The sequence below is a fragment of the Ranitomeya imitator genome, chromosome 2 (genome assembly GCF_032444005.1).
Source record: "Ranitomeya imitator isolate aRanImi1 chromosome 2, aRanImi1.pri, whole genome shotgun sequence".
Classification (NCBI taxonomy): domain Eukaryota; kingdom Metazoa; phylum Chordata; class Amphibia; order Anura; family Dendrobatidae; genus Ranitomeya; species Ranitomeya imitator.
The window spans coordinates 72,096,720-72,118,686 of NC_091283.1; the positions used below are offsets into that span (position 1 = coordinate 72,096,720).

Here is a 21,967-nt window from a genome sequence, read left to right on the forward strand (position 1 = left end):
CTGATGGGCCCCGATGCAAAATTTTGACCTAGGCCCTTACTTGTAGATGTATGGGTCCTTGTAGCTTTTTAGATCCTATAAAAGACATATGTGCTTGCCCCCCATATAATGATGTCCCCCATCCTGGGCCCCTTCCTGATATAATGTTCCTCATCCTGAGCCCTTTCCAGGTATAATGTTCCCCATCCTATAACTTATAATAATGTACCTCTTCCTGGCCCCTTCCTATAATAATGTCCCCCATTATGGGCCCCTTCCTGGTATAATGTCCCTGATCCTGGGCCCCTTCCTGCTATAATGTCCCCCATCTCTCCTTTTGTAACTGTGTGGCAAAAACCTAGGCAAGATTTCCCTCTCCAAAACAAAACTGTATTTCTTTTAGCGATGAGTAGTGCAGAATTGGCTTTTTGGGGATTGCACCAAGCAGTCCCACAGGCAGTGAATGAAGTGGTTGTCGCGCATGCTATACTGATCTATTCGGACGGGGCACTGCAGAACCTCATTCTTGGATCAAGTACAAGTACTCTTTTAATTCAGAATATTTGATGATCTGCTCGTGTGAAGGACACAGAAGGATGGTGGAAATGTATGCTGCATAGGTTTGTCCCTGAAGGCTTGCAACCAAGCAGGGAAGGAGGTGGTGCAATGCAGGGAGGCAAGCTGCTGCCAGTCCCTGTAGACCTTGCCCTGTGCCCGCTTGATCATGCTAGGATTCCTCCTCCATACCTAGCATCTTGTCCCAATGTGAGCAGTCCATACAGATATGCCCTGAGCATAGAGCTTCTCACTCCAAGGACGTAAAGTAGCAACCAGGCACCATGCCTACTGTTTGTGCCAGATCAGCGCTGGGCAGCAGTGCCAGGTAACCACAGCTCCGTGAGGTTTCTGCTTGTGTCTACCTGTCCATGCAGACCTCAATAAACATACACGCCTTCTGTGAACTTTGTGCTACTACTATCAGTGTGGTTGAAATAGTTTTTTATATATATATACCGCCAAGAAGGAATTACTCTGTATCCATCAGAAAAAAAAAATAGTAATGGTGTCTTTGCCCCCCAATAACAACATATTTCACTTTTCTGGAGTTTTTTTTACTAACTTCCAAGAAAAAGAAAATTATTATTTTATTTTTTTCCATTGTTTTCCTATGGATGACAATGATGGCGCTCATGTGTCCGCAAGGCATGAAAACTGATCACAAGAATTGCGATCTCTTGTCCTCCCACATTCTTCAATACAATCTATGGAGAATTAAAGAGTAAGCTAAGCACGCTCAGCTAGTTCTTCATCTCCTAAACAAGTGTCTGGGAAGTATGGAAATTCCGAACAGGAAAGGAAACCAGCTGAAAATGAGACCAGATATGATTGAGGGAAGCGGCAACTTCACAGGTAGGCCACGTTCACACGCTCAGTATTCGGTCAGTATTTTACATCAGTATTTGTAAGCCAAAATCAGGAGTGGGTGATAAATACAGAATTGGTGCAAATGCTTCTATTATATTTTCCTCTGATTGTCCCACTCCTGGTTTTGGCTTACAAATACTGACATAAAATCCTGAGCAAATACTGAAGTTGGTCTTATTCTATTACTGAAGATCCTAATATGATGGGAGAACAGCAGATCTGTCCCCTGACTATCCCGTCCTATGGAATAATCGTATAATTGGGGACAGGCCCACTCTATGATTTATAATTCACACAATCCACTAGTAACGACAATCTAAAAACAAACAAAATCGACCAACTTTATTGACTTTTTAATGGATGCACTTACAGTACTGTGACATACACAGATCTATTATGCCGGGGAGGGTAATATAACTGTACAATGCAACATCTAAGAGGACCACGGCATTTCTAAAATCACATTATCACTAAGGCTAGTACCATAAATATGCAAGATACAAATAACATTACATTGAAGTCTAATATTCTCTTTAATTGGAAATTAGGAGAATGTTCAGTGGCACAATGTGTTAGCCCTATGCACATCAAATTAAAGGGGTTTTCTTGGCTCTATCCCTATCCATATCAAATTAAAGGTTTTTTCTGCACCCTATCCCTATGCATATCAAATTAAAGGGGTTTTCTGGGTCCTATACTACTATGTTTTCGGGTATATCATACTACAATTGTGAAATCAAAAGCAAAGTTGTGCTACTTTGTAATATATTTTCTACTTCAACTTTTTTGCCATTTTTCAAGAACTGTTTTTGCAGTCAGTGAGTTCAAAGCATTCTTCTCTATATCCAGAGCCGGAAAACCAGTTCTGACCTAGTACTGCTACAATTCTATGCAGCGCTCTCTGTAAATGTACTTGAGCTAAACAGCCATACACTGTGCGGCTGATGCACTGGGTCTAAAGAGGATTGCCTCTCAACAGCCTCTCAACCTTAGGCCAGTCTCACACATCCAGATAATTCCGGTACCGGAAAAATCGGTACTGGAATTATCCGTGTCCGTGTGTCCGTGTGCTCCCGTGGTACATCAGTGTGGCAAACGTGCGGCACACGTGTGCCGCCCGTGTGCCGACTGGGTACCACACGGAGCATGCAGGAGAAAGCGCTAGAGATAAGAGCTGTCCCCTGCATCTGGTGCTGAAGCGGCCATTCATATCTTCTCTCCAGCAACATTCGCTGGAAAGAAGATATGAAAAATCCTTTTTTTTTTTGTCCTAAAATAAAAGATCCCTGTCGCCACCCCCCTCCCACCTCCTGTGCGCCCCCCCGCTGTTACTAAAATACTCACCGGCTCCCTCGCAGTGTCCTGTCCTCGCCGCAACATCTCCTGTATGAGCGGTCACATGGTGCCGCTTATTACAGTAATGAATATGCGGCTCCACCCCCATGGGAGGTGGAGCCGCATATTCATGACTGTAATCGGCGGCCCCACATGACCGCTCATACAGGAGAAGCTGGCGCTGAGAGGACGCTGCGAGGGAGCCGGGTGAGTATTTTAGTAACAGCGGGGGGGGGGGGGGCGCACAGGGGTTGGGAGGGGGGTGGCGGCAGGGATCTTTATTTTAAACACGAGGACAAAAAAAAAAGGATTTTTCATATCTTCTTTCCAGCGAACGCTTCTGGAGAGAAGATATGAATTGCCGCTTCAGTACCACGTGGGGGGACAGCGCTTACAGTAGCGCTGTCTCCTGCACGGCACACGGACTGCACACGAACAGCGTCCGTGTGCGGTACGTGTTTTACACGGACCCATTGACTTTAATGGGTCCGTGTAATCCGTGCGCTCCCACGAACACTGACATGTCTCCGTGTTTTGCACACGGACACACGGTCCGTGAAAACACGCTGACATGTGCAGTGACACAATGCTTTCAATGTGTCTACGTGAGTCAGTGTCTCCGGTACGTGAGGAAACTGTCACCTCACGTACCGGAGCCACTGATTTTCTCACGTATGAGAGTTGGATCAGAGTGTGGTCTGGCTGCTATCAGATTTTCTAATATGTCTGATGTCATCCAAGTGCGATCTGATTTTTTCACATAGCCATACATTTGCAATGCCGATTTTGATCCAATGCTCTGATCAAAATCAGACACGTCTCCGATATTTTCCGTGGACCAATCAACCAGTAGAAAAAATAAAAAATAAATAAAATCTGACATGTGCACAAACAAATCGAATACTTTTTTTTTTCATTTACTTTTTGTTTTGAGATATATATTACGCATCTTTCATCTTACTATACAACGTAAACTCAATCTTGGGAACTAAATTTGCTTCTGATATTTATTAAAATATTTAAAATATTTTTTTCCTGTAAATAATTAGTACTGTCACATGGTTTCCAAAATATGCAAATTAGCTTCCAAAAGAAAGAAAGTTGCCACCCATTGTAGGCAGTAACTTGACAATGCGAAGCACTAAGGAGCCGCTTTCTTCCACGTGGAGGAGAGCTAATTTGCATACCCTTTTCCTTGGCCAATAATTCTCCCATCACAAGAAGAAAATAATTCTCCCATCACAAGAAGAAAAGTTATCCAAGACCATTGATCTCACACAATTCACTGAGATCAATGTGCTATGACCCCGGTTTTCATCATGTTCCTTGGAAACAAGCTATTTTCGCCCTAGGATTACGTATCTCAGGGGCTTTATTTCTTTCAGGTTTATAAGTTATTGGTAAAGTCTTAAGTAAACACATCGGTGCCTTCTCTGGAAATATTTGAGTTTGTGCGGATCCGAGTCTCAAGAGCATCCAGTCGTCAGCAATGTTTAGCAATCAAATTGCTGGCAGGACACCATGTTTGCTCAAACAACAAGGGAATTAATCTTGTATAAAAGCATTGTGTACTATTAGCGGCTTAGGAGAAAGGTGTTAGGTGGGCAATCTCTTTCTCAATTATATTTTGGTAGGCGTTGTATTGTAATCCACATCACCACAAACAATGAGGTCTCGGGATGAAAGAGAAAGAGGAGGATCTAAAAATTTGCACTCAACCTGATTGTACAAGTGCCTTGCAAAAATATTCAGGTCCCTGGAACTTTTCAACCTTTTCCCACATATCATGCATAAAGATACCAAATGTAAATTTTTGGTGAAGAATCAACAACAAGTGGAACACAATTGTGAAGTTGAATGAAATATATTGCTTATTTTAAATTTTTGTGGAAATTCAAAAACTGAGACGTGGGGCGTGCAATATTATTCGGTCCCTTTACTTTCAGTGCAGCAAACTCAATCCAGAAGTTCATTGCGGATCTCTGAATGATTCAATGTTGTCCTAAATGCCTAATGATGATAAATATAATCCACCTGTGTGTAATCAAGTCTCGGTATAAATGCACCTGCTCTGTGATAGTCTCAGGGTTCTGTTTGAAGCACAGAGAGCATCATGATGACCAAGGAACACAACAGGTAGGTCCGTGATGCTGTTGTGGAGAAGTTTAAAGCCGGAATTGGATACAAAATGATTTCCAAAACTTTAAACATCCCAAGGAGCACTGTGCAAGAGATCATATTGAAATGGAAGGAGCATCATACCACTGCAAATCTACCAAAACCTGGCCGTCTCTCTAAACTTTCATCTCAAAAAGGAGAAGACTGATCAGAGATGCAGCCAAGAGGCCCATGATCACTCTGAATGAACTGCAGAGATCTACTGCTGAGGCGGGACAGTCTGTCCATAGGACAACAATCAGTCATACACTGCACAAATCAGGCCTTTATGGAAGAGTGGCAAGGAGAAAGCCATTTCTCAAAGATTAATTTGCAACAAGCCACCTGGGAGACACACCAAACGTGGAAGAAGGTGCTCTGGTCAGATGAAACCAAAATCAAACTTTTTGGCAACAATGCCAAACGATATGTTTGGCGTAAAGGCAACACAAATCATCACCCTAAACACACCATCCCCACTGTCAAACGTGGTGGCAGCATCATGGTTTGGGCCTGCTTTTCTTGAGCAGGGACAGAGAAGATGGTTAAAATTGATGGGAAGATGGATGGAGCCAAATACAGGACAATTCTTGAAGAATACCTGTTGGAGTCTGCAAAAGACCTAAGACTGGGACGGAGATTTGTCTTCCAACAAGACAATGATCCTAAACATAAAGCAAAATCTACAATGGAATGGTTCACAAATAAACGTATCCAGGTGTAAGAATGGCCAAGTCAGAGTCCAGACCTCAATCCAATCGAGAATCTGTGGAAAGAGCTGAAAACTGCTGTTCACAAACGATCTCCATCAAACCTCACTGAGCTCGAGCTGTTTGCCAAGGAAGAATGGGCAAGAATTTCAGTCTCTTGATGTACAAAACTGATAGAAACATACCCAAGTGACTTGCAGCTGTAATTGCAGCAAAAGGTGGAGCAACAAAGTATTAAGTTAAAAGGGCTGAATAATATTGCACGCCCCACTTTTCAGTTTTTGATTTTCCACAAAAATTTAAAATAGCCAATAAATTTTGTTCAACTTCACAATCGTGTTCCACTTGTTGATTCTTCTTCAAAAATTTGCATTTGGTATCTTTATGTTTGAAGCATGATATGTGGGAAAAGGTTGAAAAGTTCCAGGGAGTTGAATACTTTCACAAGGCACTGTATATTATTATGTTCATTCCGTAGGACAGAGACAAGGAGAATTTAACTAAAAATGGTTACTTACAATGTGATGAATATGCCGTATTCCCATATTTGTACATGATAGGACGGTGAGGTAGGATGTAAGTACAGCTTTATCATAAAGAATATAGTCTATATTGTGGGCATTTTAAAAAGTTGGTTGATCGTCTGGTAGCTCCAATGTGGTCCATGTAGAAAAGGTCAGTTCAGTCTCCGAGTCTTTATTGAACCAGAAGTGCATGTAAAAGTCTCTTCCTTTAAATATTCAACTCCATCAGTTCTTACTTATGGTTATTCTGATAATTATCAGATAATGATCAAATTATAATCAGATGGACCAGGGTTTGTCTATAAAAAAGCCTAGAATCCCTTTACACAGGCACATGACGAGCCCCGATCGGCAATATTGCAAATTGATTAGAGCTAGTTACCTACAAGTTACAACCATCATGAGGGCTTTACACAGAGGATCATTTGTGTGATAATTTGTACTCTAAGAAGTTTACTTTATGCCATGAAAAGAGGTGCGACCAGAATAAACTATTGTTCATATTTCTGCCGAAACGATCAATGACAAAGGGTCAAATTATCATTTGTCAGTTTATATCTGGGTATTGGTTTAAAGTGTGAACATGGAGTGTCTGGATTGGCTTCTTAATCCCAAGTCATGTGGCAAGTCTTGTTAAAGAGCAGATATTGCCTATTAGGATTTTACCTCAACAGGTCTCACTATATTCCAAGTCCTCTTCCTCTCTGAAGAAGCTATATGCATATTTAAAATTCCCAGGAGCATTGCATGGCCTTTAAGTCTCCCTACTGTGGATTGACACTCTCTACAAGGAGAAACATTCCCCCTTTGACACCCTGTCAGAGGCCTTTCACCCAGCCAAATCAGAATTCTTGCTTTGCACTGATGAGGGCAAATACCCAGAAACACGTATCTCCAAATATTGTGTCTGGTTTGGCTTCTTATCCAAAGTCATGTGTCAAAGCTCGTTAAAGTCTCAATGTTGACTTTTAGGTTTGCTACATCCAATAGGTGACTAGAGTTTAAGTCTTCTATGTCCCTGACTAGGCTATTTGCATAGTGGAATTAGGATGCCTAAAAGAGGATCTGTCATTGGCCAAGTATGCAGTTAAAAAACCTTACATAAATGCCAAAGTCTCAAATCTGGCATATAGAATTATCTTCCCTAAATATAATGCTTGTCTTTTTTTAGCCAACTAGGCAAGATGCTCAAGACTCCAAGAGAAGAGGACCATGCCCTCTTAGCTAAAAAAAAATACCATACAATTCTATGCAAAACTTTTAGGCAGGTGTAGAAAAAAAATCTGCAAAGTAAGAATGCTTTAAAAAACAGAAGTGAATGAACAAAAGAGAAATCTAAAGCAAACCAATACTAGGTGTGACCGCCCTTTGCCTTCAAAACAGATTCAATTCTTTTAGGTATGCTTGCACATAGTCAGGGATTTTGTAAGATTATAGTCAAGTGTACAAGTAACCAATTGAACCAAACAGGTGATAATGATCATCATTTCATATGTAGATGAAAAACTATCATTAATTTAGACAGAAATATTTTTAACAGCTTTAAACTGTGTGAGGAACAGCCAAACTCTGCCATAAAGGTGAGATTATGGAAGACAGTTTCAGGTCACACGTCATACACCATGGTAAGACTGAGCACAGCAACAAGACACACAGTAGATATATCAGCGAGTTCTCCCCAAGGTAAAGATTTAAAAGCAGACTGAGGTTTCGAAATGTGCTAATTGAGCTCTTTTGAAGAACCACCAAGAAATGGGCAATGGTGAGGACCGTAGATGCAGTTGTTGGCAAGAAACTTAGTGCAGCAGATGAAAGACCCATCATGCTCACTTCCTGTCTAAAGAAAATGTCCAGCAGTGCCATCAGCTCAGAACAGGGAGCAACCAGTGAGACTAAGCTACACAAATCTACTGTTTAAAGAAGTCCGGCTAGAAGTTGTCTTTTTAGGTATGGCTTTTGTGACATGAAAACAAGGGTAAGATACCCTATTATGCACAAAAATATAGAATAGTGGGTGCAGAAAATTGGCAGCAGGTTCTCTGGACTGATAAATCCTAATTTGAAATATTTGACTTTAAAAGTATGTGATTGCTAAAGGGCTGGAAATAGGTATAATAATGAGTGTCTGCAGGCAACAGTGAAGCCCAGGCTATGGCCCTTCCAAGATTCGGGCTATATTTCAACAAATAGAGTTGGGAATGTGGTCAGCATTAATGGTGTCTAATGATCAGAGAATCTCAATATAAGGTCTTTCTGGGATTGCATAAAGAGACAGAAAGATTGATGCAAGTCTACATCCACAGAAGATCTGTGGTTAGTTCTCCAAGATGTTTGGAGCAACCTCCCTGCCGAGATTCTTAAAAAACTGTGTACAAGTGTACCTAGAGCAATTGAAGCTTTGACGCTCTTAAAGAAGACCAGTCACTTGCCAATATTAAATATGTACTTGGTATACAAGCCACGGTTTTGAATCTGATCGAGGTGGGGTGTTTTTTTCCATTTTGTTCCCGCCCCTCACTATTCTTGAGATATGGCCCCCTCTTACCTGTTTATAAATCTGGTCTTGTTAGTCAAGTAGGTGTGATCCTGAGAAACCCACAGGAGGAAAGTTGAGGGCCGCACCCCCTTGGATAACAAAACTAGATTTATATAAGGGGAAGAGGATCCTATATTTTAGGTATGTAGAGGTGCAGGAAGAAAAATACAAAAAAAAAAACAACATGCAGAAAATGTTGGCATTTACACCAGATAAACAATTACATATTTATGGCAAATGACAGGTCTTCTTTAAGCTGATCAAACACATTAGTGTCATGATTCCAATGGCAGGGAATCACAAAAGGACAAGCACCAACGAGCTCTAGGGTGATGGAACCTGAGCTGACCGCGACCCTAAACCTGAACACACAAATAACAATAGCCGGGGAACGTGCCTACGTTGATCCTAGACGTCTCGCACCAGCCGAAGATCTAACTTCCCCTATTAGAAGAAACACAGACCTCTCTTGCCTCCAGAGAAATACCCCACAGAAATAGCAGCCCCCCACATATAATGACGGTGAAATGAGAGGAAGGCACATACACAGTATGAAAACAGATTCAGCAAAATGAGGCCCGCTAAAACTAGATAGCAGAGGATACAAAAGTAAACTGCGCGGTCAGCAAAAAACCCTTCAAAAACCCATCCTGTAATTACTCATGTTCCAACTCATGGAACATGAGGAGCAATTACAGCCCACTAGAGCAACCAGCAGCAAAGAGACAATTATATGCAAGCTGGACAAGACAAAAATAAAGCAAAACGTGGAACAAGAAAATCAAAAACTTAGCTTGTCCTGAAGATTACTGTAGCCAGAAGCTGAGGTAACAAAACACTCTGATAACCTTGATAGCCGGCGGGGAAATGACAAGAAAGCCCGGTTAAATAGGAAACTCCCAAATCCTAATAGAACAGGTGGACACCAGAGACAGCAGAACACAAATCACCCAGTACCATCAGTAACCACCAGAGGGAGCCCAAAAACAGAACTCACAACAGTACCCCCCCCTTGAGGAGGGGTCACCGAACCCTCACGAGAACCACCAGGGCGACCAGGATGAGCCCTATGAAAAGCGAGGACCAAATCATCAGCATGAACATCAGAGGCAACCACCCAAGAATTATCCTCCTGACCATAACCCTTCCACTTGACCAAATATTGGAGTTTCCGTCTGGAAACACGAGAATCCAAGATCTTCTCCACAACATACTCCAATTCTCCCTCCACCAGCACCGGAGCAGGAAGCTCAAGCGAAGGAACAACAGGTACCTCATACCTCCGCAACAACGACCGATGGAACACATTATGAATAGCAAACGATGCCGGGAGATCCAAACGAAACGACACAGGGTTAAGAATTTCCAAGATCCTATAAGGACCGATGAACCGAGGCTTGAACTTAGGAGAAGAGACCTTCATAGGAACAAAACGAGAAGACAACCACACCAAGTCCCCAACACGAAGTCGAGGACCCACGCGGCGACGGCGATTAGCAAACTGCTGAGCCTTCTCCTGGGACAACTTCAAATTGTCCACCACATGACTCCAAATCCGATGCAACCCATCCACCACCATGTCCACTCCAGGATAATCAGAAGGCTCCACCTGACCAGAGGAAAAACGAGGATGAAACCCCGAATTACAAAAGAAAGGAGAAACCAAGGTAGCAGAACTAGCCCGATTATTAAGGGCAAACTCGGCCAGAGGCAAAAAGGTAACCCAGTCATCCTGATCAGCAGAAACAAAACACCTCAAATAAGTTTCCAAGGTCTGATTAGTTCGCTCCGTCTGGCCATTCGTCTGAGGATGGAATGCAGAGGAAAAGGACAAATCAATGCCCATCTTAGCACAGAACGTCCGCCAAAATCTAGACACAAACTGGGATCCCCTGTCAGAAACTATGTTCTCCGGAATCCCATGCAAACGAACCACGTTCTGGAAAAACAGAGGGACCAACTCAGAGGAGGAAGGCAACTTAGGCAAGGGTACAAGATGAACCATTTTAGAAAACCGGTCACACACAACCCAGATGACAGACATTTTTTGAGAGACAGGGAGATCCGAAATAAAGTCCATGGAAATGTGCGTCCAAGGCCTCTTCGGGATAGGCAAAGGTGACAACAATCCACTGGCTCGAGAACAGCAAGGCTTAGCCCGAGCACAAACCTCACAAGACTGCACAAAAGAACGCACATCCCTCGACAAGGAAGGCCACCAAAAAGACCTGGCCACCAAGTCTCTAGTACCAAATATTCCAGGATGACCTGCCAACGCAGAAGAATGGACCTCGGAGATGACTCTACTGGTCCAACTATCCGGAACAAACAGTCTCTCAGGCGGACAACGATCAGGTTTACCTGCCTGAAACTCCTTCAAAGCACGTCGCAAGTCTGGGAAGACGGCCGACAAAATCACCCCATCCCTAAGGATACCAGTGGGCTCAGAATTTCCAGGGGAGTCAGGCACAAAACTCCTAGAAAGAGCATCCGCCTTCACATTCTTTGAACCTGGCAGGTATGAAACCACAAAATTGAAACGAGAGAAAAACAGTGACCAACGAGCCTGTCTAGGATTCAGACGCCTGGCAGACTCAAGGTAAATCAGATTTTTGTGATCAGTCAAGACCACCACACGATGTCTAGCACCCTCCAGCCAATGACGCCACTCCTCAAATGCCCACTTCATGGCCAAAAGTTCCCGATTACCCACATCATAATTCCGCTCAGCGGGCGAAAATTTTCTAGAAAAGAACGCACATGGCTTCATCACCGAGCAATCGGAGCTTCTCTGTGACAAAACCGCCCCCGCTCCAATCTCGGAAGCATCAACCTCAACTTGGAAAGGAAGCGAAACATCAGGCTGACGCAACACAGGAGCAGAAGAAAACCGGCGTTTAAGTTCCCGAAAGGCCTCCACAGCCGCAGGAGACCAATCAGCAACATCAGCACCCTTCTTAGTCAAATCCGTCAAAGGCTTAACAACACTAGAAAAATTAGTTATAAAACGACGATAGAAATTAGCAAAGCCTAAGAACTTCTGCAGAGTCTTAAGAGATGCAGGCTGCGTCCAGTCACAAATAGCCCGAACCTTGACGGGATCCATCTCAATAGTAGAAGGGGAAAAAATATACCCCAAGAAAGAAATCTTCTGGACTCCAAAGAGACACTTTGAGCCCTTTACAAACAAGGAATTAGCCCGCAGGACCTGAAACACCTTCCTGACCTGCTGAACATGAGACTCCCAGTCATCAGAAAAAACCAAAATATCATCCAAATACACAATCATAAATTTATCCAGATATTCACGGAAAATATTGTGCATAAAGGACTGGAAGACTGAAGGAGCATTAGAAAGTCTGAAAGGCATTACCAAATACTCAAAATGGCCCTCAGGCGTATTAAATGCGGTTTTCCACTCATCACCTTGCTTTATTCGTATAAGATTATACGCACCCCGAAGATCAATCTTAGTGAACCATTTAGCCCCCTTAATGCGAGCAAACAAATCAGTCAACAAAGGCAAAGGATACTGATATTTTAGGGTAATCTTATTCAAAAGACGATAATCTATACAAGGCCTAAAAGGGGACGAAGATGGACGGATATGTCCCTTTTCCAAGGACTCCTTAACATAATCCCGCATAGCAGTATGCTCTGGCACTGACAGATTGAACAAACGACCTTTAGGAAATTTACTACCAGGAATTAAATCTATAGCACAATCGCAATCCCTGTGAGGAGGAAGCGAACTGAGCTTAGGCTCCTCAAAAACATCCCGATAATCAGACAAAAATACAGGAACCTCAGAAGGAGTAGATGAAGCGATAGAAATCGGAGGTGCATCATCATGAACCCCCTGACATCCCCAGCTTAACACAGACATTGTTTTCCAGTCAAGGACTGGATTATGAGTTTGTAACCATGGCAGACCAAGTACTAGAACATCATGTAAATTATACAATACCAGGAAGCGAATCACCTCCTGATGAACGGGAGTCATACGCATGGTCACTTGTGTCCAGTACTGAGGTTTATTCATAGCTAAAGGTGTAGAGTCAATTCCCTTCAAAGGAATAGGGACTTCCAGAGGCTCAAGACTAAACCCACATCGCTTGGCAAATGACCAATCCATAAGACTCAGGGCAGCGCCTGAATCTACATAGGCATCGACGGAAATGGATGATAATGAGCAAATCAGAGTCACAGACAGAATGAACTTAGACTGTAACGTACTAATGGCAACAGACTTATCAACCTTTTTTGTGCGTTTAGAGCATGCTGATATAACATGAGCTGAATCACCACAATAAAAGCACAACCCATTTTTCCGCCTATAGTTTTGCTGTTCACTTCTAGACTGAACTCTATCACATTGCATTGTCTCAAGTGCCTGTTCAGAAGACACCGCCAAATGGTGCACAGGTTTGCGCTCCCGTAAACGCCGATCAATCTGAATAGCCATAGTCATAGACTCATTCAGACCCGTAGGCGCAGGGAACCCCACCATAACATCTTTAATGGCCTCAGAAAGGCCATCTCTGAACTTTGCAGCCAGGGCGCACTCATTCCACTGAGTAAGCACTGACCATTTCCGAAATTTTTGACAATATATTTCTGCTTCATCTTGTCCCTGAGAGAGAGCTAATAAAGCTTTTTCAGCCTGAATCTCCTGGTTAGGTTCCTCATAGAGCAAACCCAATGCCAGAAAAAACGCATCCACATTAAGCAACGCAGGATCCCCTGGTGCCAATGCAAATGCCCAATTTTGAGGGTCACCGCGCAGGAAAGATATAATAATCTTAACCTGCTGAGCAGGGTCTCCCGAAGAGCGAGATTTCAAAGAAAGGAACAGCTTGCAATTGTTCCTAAAATTCAGAAAACTAGATCTATCTCCAGCAAAGAACTCTGGAATAGGAATTCTAGGTTCAGACATAGGAGCATGTACAACAAAATCTTGTATATTTTGAACCTTAGCAGCAAGATTATTCAAGCTGGAAGCTAAACTCTGGACGTCCATGATAAACAGCTAAGGTCAGAGCCATTCAAGGATTAAGAGGAGGAAAAAAAAAAAATCAGCCTGGCTGCAATTAAGGCTAGGCAGCAACCTCAGAGGAGAGAAAAAAAAACAAAAAAACTTCCTCAGACTACTTTTCCTCCTACTTCAGCCCAAACATTTTGGCCGGCTATACTGTCATGATTCCAATGGCAGGGAATCACAAAAGGACAAGCACCAACGAGCTCTAGGGTGATGGAAGCTGAGCTGACCGCGACCCTAAACCTGAACACACAAATAACAATAGTCGGAGAACGTGCCTACGTTGATCCTAGACGTCTCGCACCAGCCGAAGATCTAACTTCCCCTATTAGAAGAAACACAGACCTCTCTTGCCTCCAGAGAAATACCCCACAGAAATAGCAGCCCCCCACATATAATGACGGTGAAATGAGAGGAAGGCACATACACAGTATGAAAACAGATTCAGCAAAATGAGGCCCGCTAAAACTAGATAGCAGAGGATACAAAAGTAAACTGCGCGGTCAGCAAAAAACCCTTCAAAAAACCATCCTGTAATTACTTGAACTCATGTTCCAACTCATGGAACATGAGGAGCAATTACAGCCCACTAGAGCAACCAGCAGCAAAGAGACAATTATATGCAAGCTGGACAAGACAAAAATAAAGCAAAACGTGGAACAAGAAAATCAAAAACTTAGCTTGTCCTGAAGATTACTGTAGCCAGAAGCTGAGGTAACAAAACACTCTGATAACCTTGATAGCCAGCGGGGAAATGACAAGAAAGCCCGGTTAAATAGGAAACTCCCAAATCCTAATAGAACAGGTGGACACCAGAGACAGCAGAACACAAATCACCCAGTACCATCAGTAACCACCAGAGGGAGCCCAAAAACAGAACTCACAACACATTAGACAGCAGTCAGATCTTTACCATATACATGCATGCTCCTCTTGTCTGAGCATCTATGTGTTCTCGATAATGAGTGGGGAGCAAGCTGCTGCCATACTATTTGGATGTGGCTTATCACCTGTAAAAACAAAGGATTTCACATACTGATATCCAACTCGTCTGATCCTTGTTTTTTCCAAATATCTGCCATCGTGGAAGAGATGGGAGTCTAGTTTGCTGCTTTTTTGGGCAGCTTTACAAGAATATTCTTTTGCGTTTAAACATGACTCTGGGAGGAGGGTCATCAACATATCCATGAACAATCTGGATAGAGAGAGAAAATAAACCACCTGTGCTTCTGTCTGATTCAATAATTATGAGTCTTCCCATCCTTCCTGCCCTTTCAAGCGATTCATAAGATTTTGTAGGACAACACGTCTCAGCCTGACCCGACTCAAGCAATGGATAATTCTGCAACTTATTCAGAAGTTCAAGTCAAGCAGGTCCAGCCAACCTCTGACTGTCATGGCATGACGGAACCTGCACAGAAGCTGTGCAATACAGATGCCAGACTCTTATTCTATTACTAGATGGCAGCCCGATTCTAAAGAATCGGGAGTCTAGAATCCATATATACTTTATTTATTCAAATGTAAGAATAATACAATTAATAAATAATAGTAAGAAAGAACAAAAAATGGCTGCACTTACCAGCTCTTGACAATTCTTTTTATTTAAGAAATTGCTGGGCAATAATGGACAATGTCCTTATGTGGCAAATAATAGAGCAATATACCCAATGTGACAAAGAAGAGGTTAATAAACGGCAGTCTCTCAGTATAACAGTCAGTGAATAATAGGCAGTATATGGAGAAAACACCAAACAAAAGTTCAAAATTGGTGTGAAAATGTCACTGAACCACTTCACAACTAAATATATATAGTTTTGGTAAATGGTATTATCATTTTTTTGACGAAATTCGGCAGGAGCTTGAAGAGCAACGTCACTGGGCCCGCCTCCACGCAGTAGAAACTTGCTGCGAGGTAAAAATTCAAAAATCACACCAAAATGGCGGGCGGAGTGTGTCACAGTACGGCACGTTTCTGATTGGTCGCTCGCAGCAGGCGGCAACCAATCAGACACTGGACACTGCTGACGTCACTTATCTCCGGACATTAGCTCCGGACATTAGCTCCGGACATTAGCTCCGGACAGGAAGTTGGCACAAATTGCAGGAAGTAGTATTCTAGGCAATTATATTCTATTATATGGCGGTCTAAATTAGACGTGTCCTTCTATGGCGGTCTATATGTAGATCAACATTTCTTTCAACATAAACCAAATTCAATTCGTCAAACTTAAAAAAAAGGGGTTGTCCAGTTTGGGACCACCTTCAGTTAGAGTAGAGAATGGATTTAGTGGGTCTCTTTTTTGATGACCCAAGACTTTTTTACATTATAGGATAGCTAGTGGATTTCAGTGTGAAGCCCCCGTTGACTGATGACCATGGTAATACATCCTTTAGACTGTAAGACACAGGCGCAAGTCAATGGCACAGGAAATCATCGACAGGTCAGGAGGAAAACCCATCAGAGCATGAAGAAGGGAAGTTCAGAGGAGAAAATTAACAGAAGCATCAAAACAATACAGTCAGTAGGCATCACAAATATACATTATACCTAGAGCTGTTGTAGCTTACTTTTCAGTAAAATCATAAACTCCTTTAGTGTTCATTAATTAGTATAGTGTCACCAATAATGATTTGAATCAAAATTCGTTACCCATATACGGTATACCCTACTTCAAGGGGACCAGGTAGACAAAGGTGACCACTTAAAACAATGTCTTACATTTTTTTTTATTTTATTACTGAGATTAAATACAAAAATAATAACACGCAAGGATAGGGAAATGTATACAAAGTTCGGTGTCCCCCTCTCTGACATGCCCTTATATCACCCTCATAGTAGACCTGACCATTTTTTTTTTAAATTGACCAAAAACGATTCTTAAATACCAAAAGTCACAACATTTTTGCGCAACTATGCAGGGTGCTAAATAATGCACCTTTCATATGCCAGTTTTCTCTCTTTTGTAAAAGTTCAAGAACTTGCCCCAGACCTTTAAGCCAATAGGTCCTTTATCTTTACATTTGAGTGTTAGATATTTTCTATATCTGTCTGATAATTCAAGATATGTTTTTGCACAGGCTGTTTTTTATAAATTGGCTGGTAGAATTTTTTTTTGGTTGACTTTGATACCTAGCACAGTACGATAAATTGGATTCATTTCAAATTCAGCAAAAGATCAAAGGTTTCTCCTACCTTTAATGAATCAAAGCAGGCGATAACTCTCCCGTTTTCCACGTGGCAACTTCGTGACGGATGTGCAAACTTGCACTCTGCATCAGACCTTGAACAAGTGCCTCTCTGGAATTCACGGCATACTTCCAGCGTCAACCATTTTGTGTCACGCACCAAGGAGACGTTAACGGCCATGTTAAAGACAGGATTTGCCCGCACGAAGCTGACACCTTTGTCGTACTACAATCGTTTTCTTGTTATCACAAGGGGACGGGGGAAAGTGGACTTCAAGTTTAAATGAATAAAATAACTATTTTAATCACTTTGGTTAAAAAAAATTGTCAGCACTTAAGGTTTTTTTTTTTCTTGTTGTTTTTCTTGTTCTTTTTTTTTTTTTAAAGTCAATTTATATCTGTTTTAGAGACACAAATAAATCATAAAAATCCAACCATAAAATAGAAGTTTTATCAGATAAATTGAAAATAAAATCTAACCAGAGGCCAGCTCTTTAAAAAGTGCAAATGTCAAAGTCTGAACGTGTCGGCTTTACGCCACTTCTGGACTTGAAAGTGGGGAAAGGGGTAAGTAGACAATGCAAACCGTGAAAGCAATTTCGTGCTCTGAACTTAATGATGGTCGTTATGGTCGTGAAAAGGCTTCGGCAATTGCAAAACTTTCCTTTTTTTTTTCTTTCGTTGTTGTGATGATTAAAGCGATGAAGATGGGCACAGGCGTGACGGGTTAATAAAATTTTGATGTATATACTTTTTTTTTCTTGAATGCTGAAATTAAAAGACTAAAATTGCCGTATGCGTTTGGCCTGCAAGTTACGACAAATAAAAGGAAAAAAAGAAAAAAAAAAAGGAAGCAAAATAAAGAAAAAAAGAGAAAAAAAAAAGAGGGAGGCAGCACTAGACAGAAATCCAAGCAGCGTTAGCTTCGGAAAAAAAGGCACGTTTCAGCAACCTGCAAAAAGAGGAAACAGAACATACAATCAGAAAAGCTATTTAGCAGCACACACTTATCACAAGCATATTACGAAGCACAAGGAAAGTTTTAGCTTTCGGAAAACCTAGATACTGACACTACGGCAAAGTGCAGTCAGCCATTGTAGAGTGAAACAGGGAATTTCCTCTCCAAATCTGCGCATGGTGGAGAAAGAGAAGATCCAATCAGATTCTGTGTAACTCCGAGGTCTGGGCTTCCGCCCAATAGCAGCGTATGGCTCATAATCACTTATTTGGCAGGAGGACGGTTTTATTACGAGAATGCCTTGTGTCTGACATGTGCTCGGGTTGTTTTTTCACAGATTGATTAAAATAAATGACTAGGGAAAAGGAACGATGTTCTGCTATAAATGGAAGACGGGCAAAGGCTACGACAATGCAGAAGCGATGCCTGGGCAAAGTCTAATTTTCAGCTGGTGGCTGAGTGCCATAGGACAGAGAAACCAGACAAGCGCACAGCAGCACTGGACAGACATTAACCCCATTTCATCCAGCAGAGAAATTCATAGTTATGTTACTGGCGGTATAGGAATAAAACCTGCTGTTTTTTCTTCTTCTTTTGTATTGTAAGCCAGATCCATTGGAGTGAATGGAGCAGTCTTGCAATACCAGACACAACCTGAGAACATTAGTGGCGCTGTTTTAAGCGGAAAAAATTACCTTTTTTTCTAATCAGGTAAACCGCTTTAAATCTCACATTTTTTATTAAGTTTAGACATCTACTATTAAAATATATCCTTCCCGACTGTCATGCATCTGTATAGATGAATTGCATATAAAGATGCCTATTAAATAACTGATAGAAGACACAAGTGCAGTCCATGATAAAAGTTCCAATTTTGTTGACATGGATTGTCCTCCGGACAGCAAGTGGGCCAGGCTCATGCACATTTTCACATAAAATGGCTCTTTTGTGGGCATTCCAGAGTATAAAGCTTAATGTCTTAATTCTGGGGTTTACATAGGATCTGTTACTTGCCATCAATATTTAATCTATTATACCTGGTGTAATTGCTCCTCTTCTCCTGAATCCGGCGTTGTTTTTCTTTTGTTTCTACACCACTCCGTTCCCGAGATATAAACCCTTCTTTCTTGAATGTAAATCTAAAATTTTCAGCTAAATGGGTGTGTCCCTCAATAAGACTCCCATTAAGAAGAGTTGTGGCCACACCCCCTTGCTATTAAGACTAGATTTACATGCAGGAAAGAGAGGGTCATATCTCGGGAATGGAGAGGCGCAGGAACAAAAGAGAAACAGCACCAGATTCAGGAGAACAGAGGAATTTACACCAGGTGAAAACATTACATATAAATGACAAGTAATATATCCCCTTAAAGGGTTTTATACTGAATATATCATTCCTGCCTGTTACTGGGAGTCACTTAATGCATTGAGTGATAGGCAGGTATTACATCACGATCTGAAATAACTAGTATATATACTGTATATAATGTAACCTGTATAATTTGTGTGGATAATGAATACAGGTCTCTGGACAAGGGTAGATATATACAGTATATGCCATTGCACCTTTAAGTATCTCCTTGGCTGCATTCACACATTCCATTTAGCAGAGCTACATTTCAGACCAATATTCTTATAAGGAAAAGCAGAAGTTGCCAGGACTCGTCACAACTTAACTCCTACATCCCCAAGACTCCCAGGTGCCAAGCGGGCTGGCAATATATTGTGAAGATTCCTGGCAGAGAATGTGGTTTTCTTGTTGTTTGAGACTGATGTGTTTTATGCAAGGTTTCACAATTCTGTGCGGTGGATTCATGGGTTCTTGGCACCAGCCGCACCAATGTGTCAGTGGGAAGCTGTACTTCTGTTAACACTGCGAGTCTTAAGAACACTGGAGAAAAGTTTCAAGTTCACCGACTAATGTGCTTGTGTCTAGGATTAGACACCGTTGGGAAAAAGTACAACTATCATAAAATGTATAATGAGTCCTGGCTCCTCCGACAAGGTCTGTAAATAACAGGAACAAGCCCCAAGTCCATGAAGCAAGGGCAAACAACGCCATGTTGGGGTGTGTCTACAGCACAACGGACTACCCAACCCATTATTGATAATTATCCTGAGACTTAACATGTGCCTCTCTGAAGTTTTTCAGATGCAATTTATCATTTGCTCTGTGTCCAAATAGAACATTTTTATATACCTGGCAGCTGGCGTAGAATGCTGGCACTTCTAGTCCCACAGCAGCACTTTGCTACTTATAACATTAAAGTGCTAGGTTTGTGGCATCTTAACAAAAGATCATAAAAATGTCATCGTATTGAAGTTTTGCCGTAATTAATTATTCATTTTATAAGCAGAAGTTTCCTGTTTCAATGACTTTCCATTTGAAAAATAGAAGATTTTTTAAAAATACTTACGTTGATTCTGGATGTTGAAAAGGAAACAATCAATAAAGTGCCCACAGGGGCTGTCACTTCACTTTCTATAGCCCCCGAATGTAACTGTGAGCTGTATGTGCACCACCATAAGAATAGGCGCTGGTATAACAGGGCATAGTATACCCGGAGTCCAGACTAGAGTATACTAGTGGTTTAAGCGGCCTAGGCTTGATTATACTTTGGGTATATTATGGTCTAGGCCAATTTATACTCAGGGGCCATTTCATACCCCTTCATGCCAGATTTTACCCCCTTTGATATCAGCAGTGTTGAGTGATATACACAAGAATTGCTTAATTTTTGGGTTCAGGCTTGTCAGGCAAGTTATGTGAGAAGATAACTTAAATTTTTAAGTTCTAAACACAGACTTTTTTAGACTTTTATTACTTGAACCAAAAAACTTCAATCAGTACAAATATTAGACCTCTGTAAAGATGTAATGGGGTACAGAATCCTGCCGCACTTCTCAGTAGTTACACATTACAAGCAGCTGTGGGTCTGAGTATGATAGAATGAGTTCTGCACACTTTGTAACCAATCAGAGGCAGCGTGAGAAAACCGGTGAAGTGATTGGATCAAGATACAATTGTATTCTAAGGTAAAAGCCCTTAAGTCACAGGACAATAGTGTAATCTCAGATGTAATGACTGCTGTCCGCTTACCAGTCACATTGTATTGTAAGATCAATCTTCATCATAGTAACATAGTAACATAGTTAGCAAGGCCGAAAAAAGACATTTGTCCATCCAGTTCAGCCTATATTCCATCATAATAAATCCCCAGATCTACGTCCTTCTACAGAACCTAATTGTATGATACAATATTGTTCTGCTCCAGGAAGACATCCAGGCCTCTCTTGAACCCCTCGACTGAGTTCGCCATCACCACCTCCTCAGGCAAGCAATTCCAGATTCTCACTGCCCTAACAGTAAAGAATCCTCTTCTATGTTGGTGGAAAAACCTTCTCTCCTCCAGACGCAAAGAATGCCCCCTTGTGCCCGTCACCTTCCTTGGTATAAACAGATCCTCAGCGAGATATTTGTATTGTCCCCTTATATACTTATACATGGTTATTAGATCGCCCCTCAGTCGTCTTTTTTCTAGACTAAATAATCCTAATTTCGCTAATCTATCTGGGTATTGTAGTTCTCCCATCCCCTTTATTAATTTTGTTGCCCTCCTTTGTACTCTCTCTAGTTCCATTATATCCTTCCTGAGCACCGGTGCCCAAAACTGGACACAGTACTCCATGTGCGGTCTAACTAGGGATTTGTACAGAGGCAGTATAATGCTCTCATCATGTGTATCCAGACCTCTTTTAATGCACCCCATGATCCTGTTTGCCTTGGCAGCTGCTGCCTGGCACTGGCTGCTCCAGGTAAGTTTATCATTAACTAGGATCCCCAAGTCCTTCTCCCTGTCAGATTTACCCAGTGGTTTCCCTTTCAGTGTGTAATGGTGATATTGATTCTTTCTTCCCATGTGTATAACCTTACATTTATCATTGTTAAACCTCATCTGCCACCTTTCAGCCCAAGTTTCCAACTTATCCAGATCCATCTGTAGCAGAATACTATCTTCTCTTGTATTAACTGCTTTACATAGTTTTGTATCATCTGCAAATATCGATATTTTACTGTGTAAACCTTCTACCAGATCATTAATGAATATGTTGAAG

The 21,967-nt window shown here is 41.7% G+C and overlaps 1 protein-coding gene across 9 annotated transcripts in view; it reads right to left on the bottom strand.

Moving 5' to 3' along the window:
- MBNL3 (muscleblind like splicing regulator 3) overlaps positions 1-21,967 on the bottom strand; it is a 193,373-nt gene that overhangs the window by 85,056 nt on the left and 86,350 nt on the right. For 5 of the 9 annotated variants that reach the window (XM_069746949.1, XM_069746951.1, XM_069746946.1 and 2 more), the window contains exon 2: positions 16,901-17,845. The exons of 1 other annotated variant lie outside the window; for it this stretch is intronic. In XM_069746949.1, coding sequence (XP_069603050.1) covers positions 16,901-17,074 — 174 coding nt within the window. In that variant the 5' untranslated portion in view covers positions 17,075-17,845. Of the gene's footprint in view, positions 1-16,900; positions 17,846-21,967 lie in introns of those variants that run through there. 3 more of the 9 variants (XM_069746944.1, XM_069746948.1, XM_069746943.1) reach the window with 1 other exon arrangement.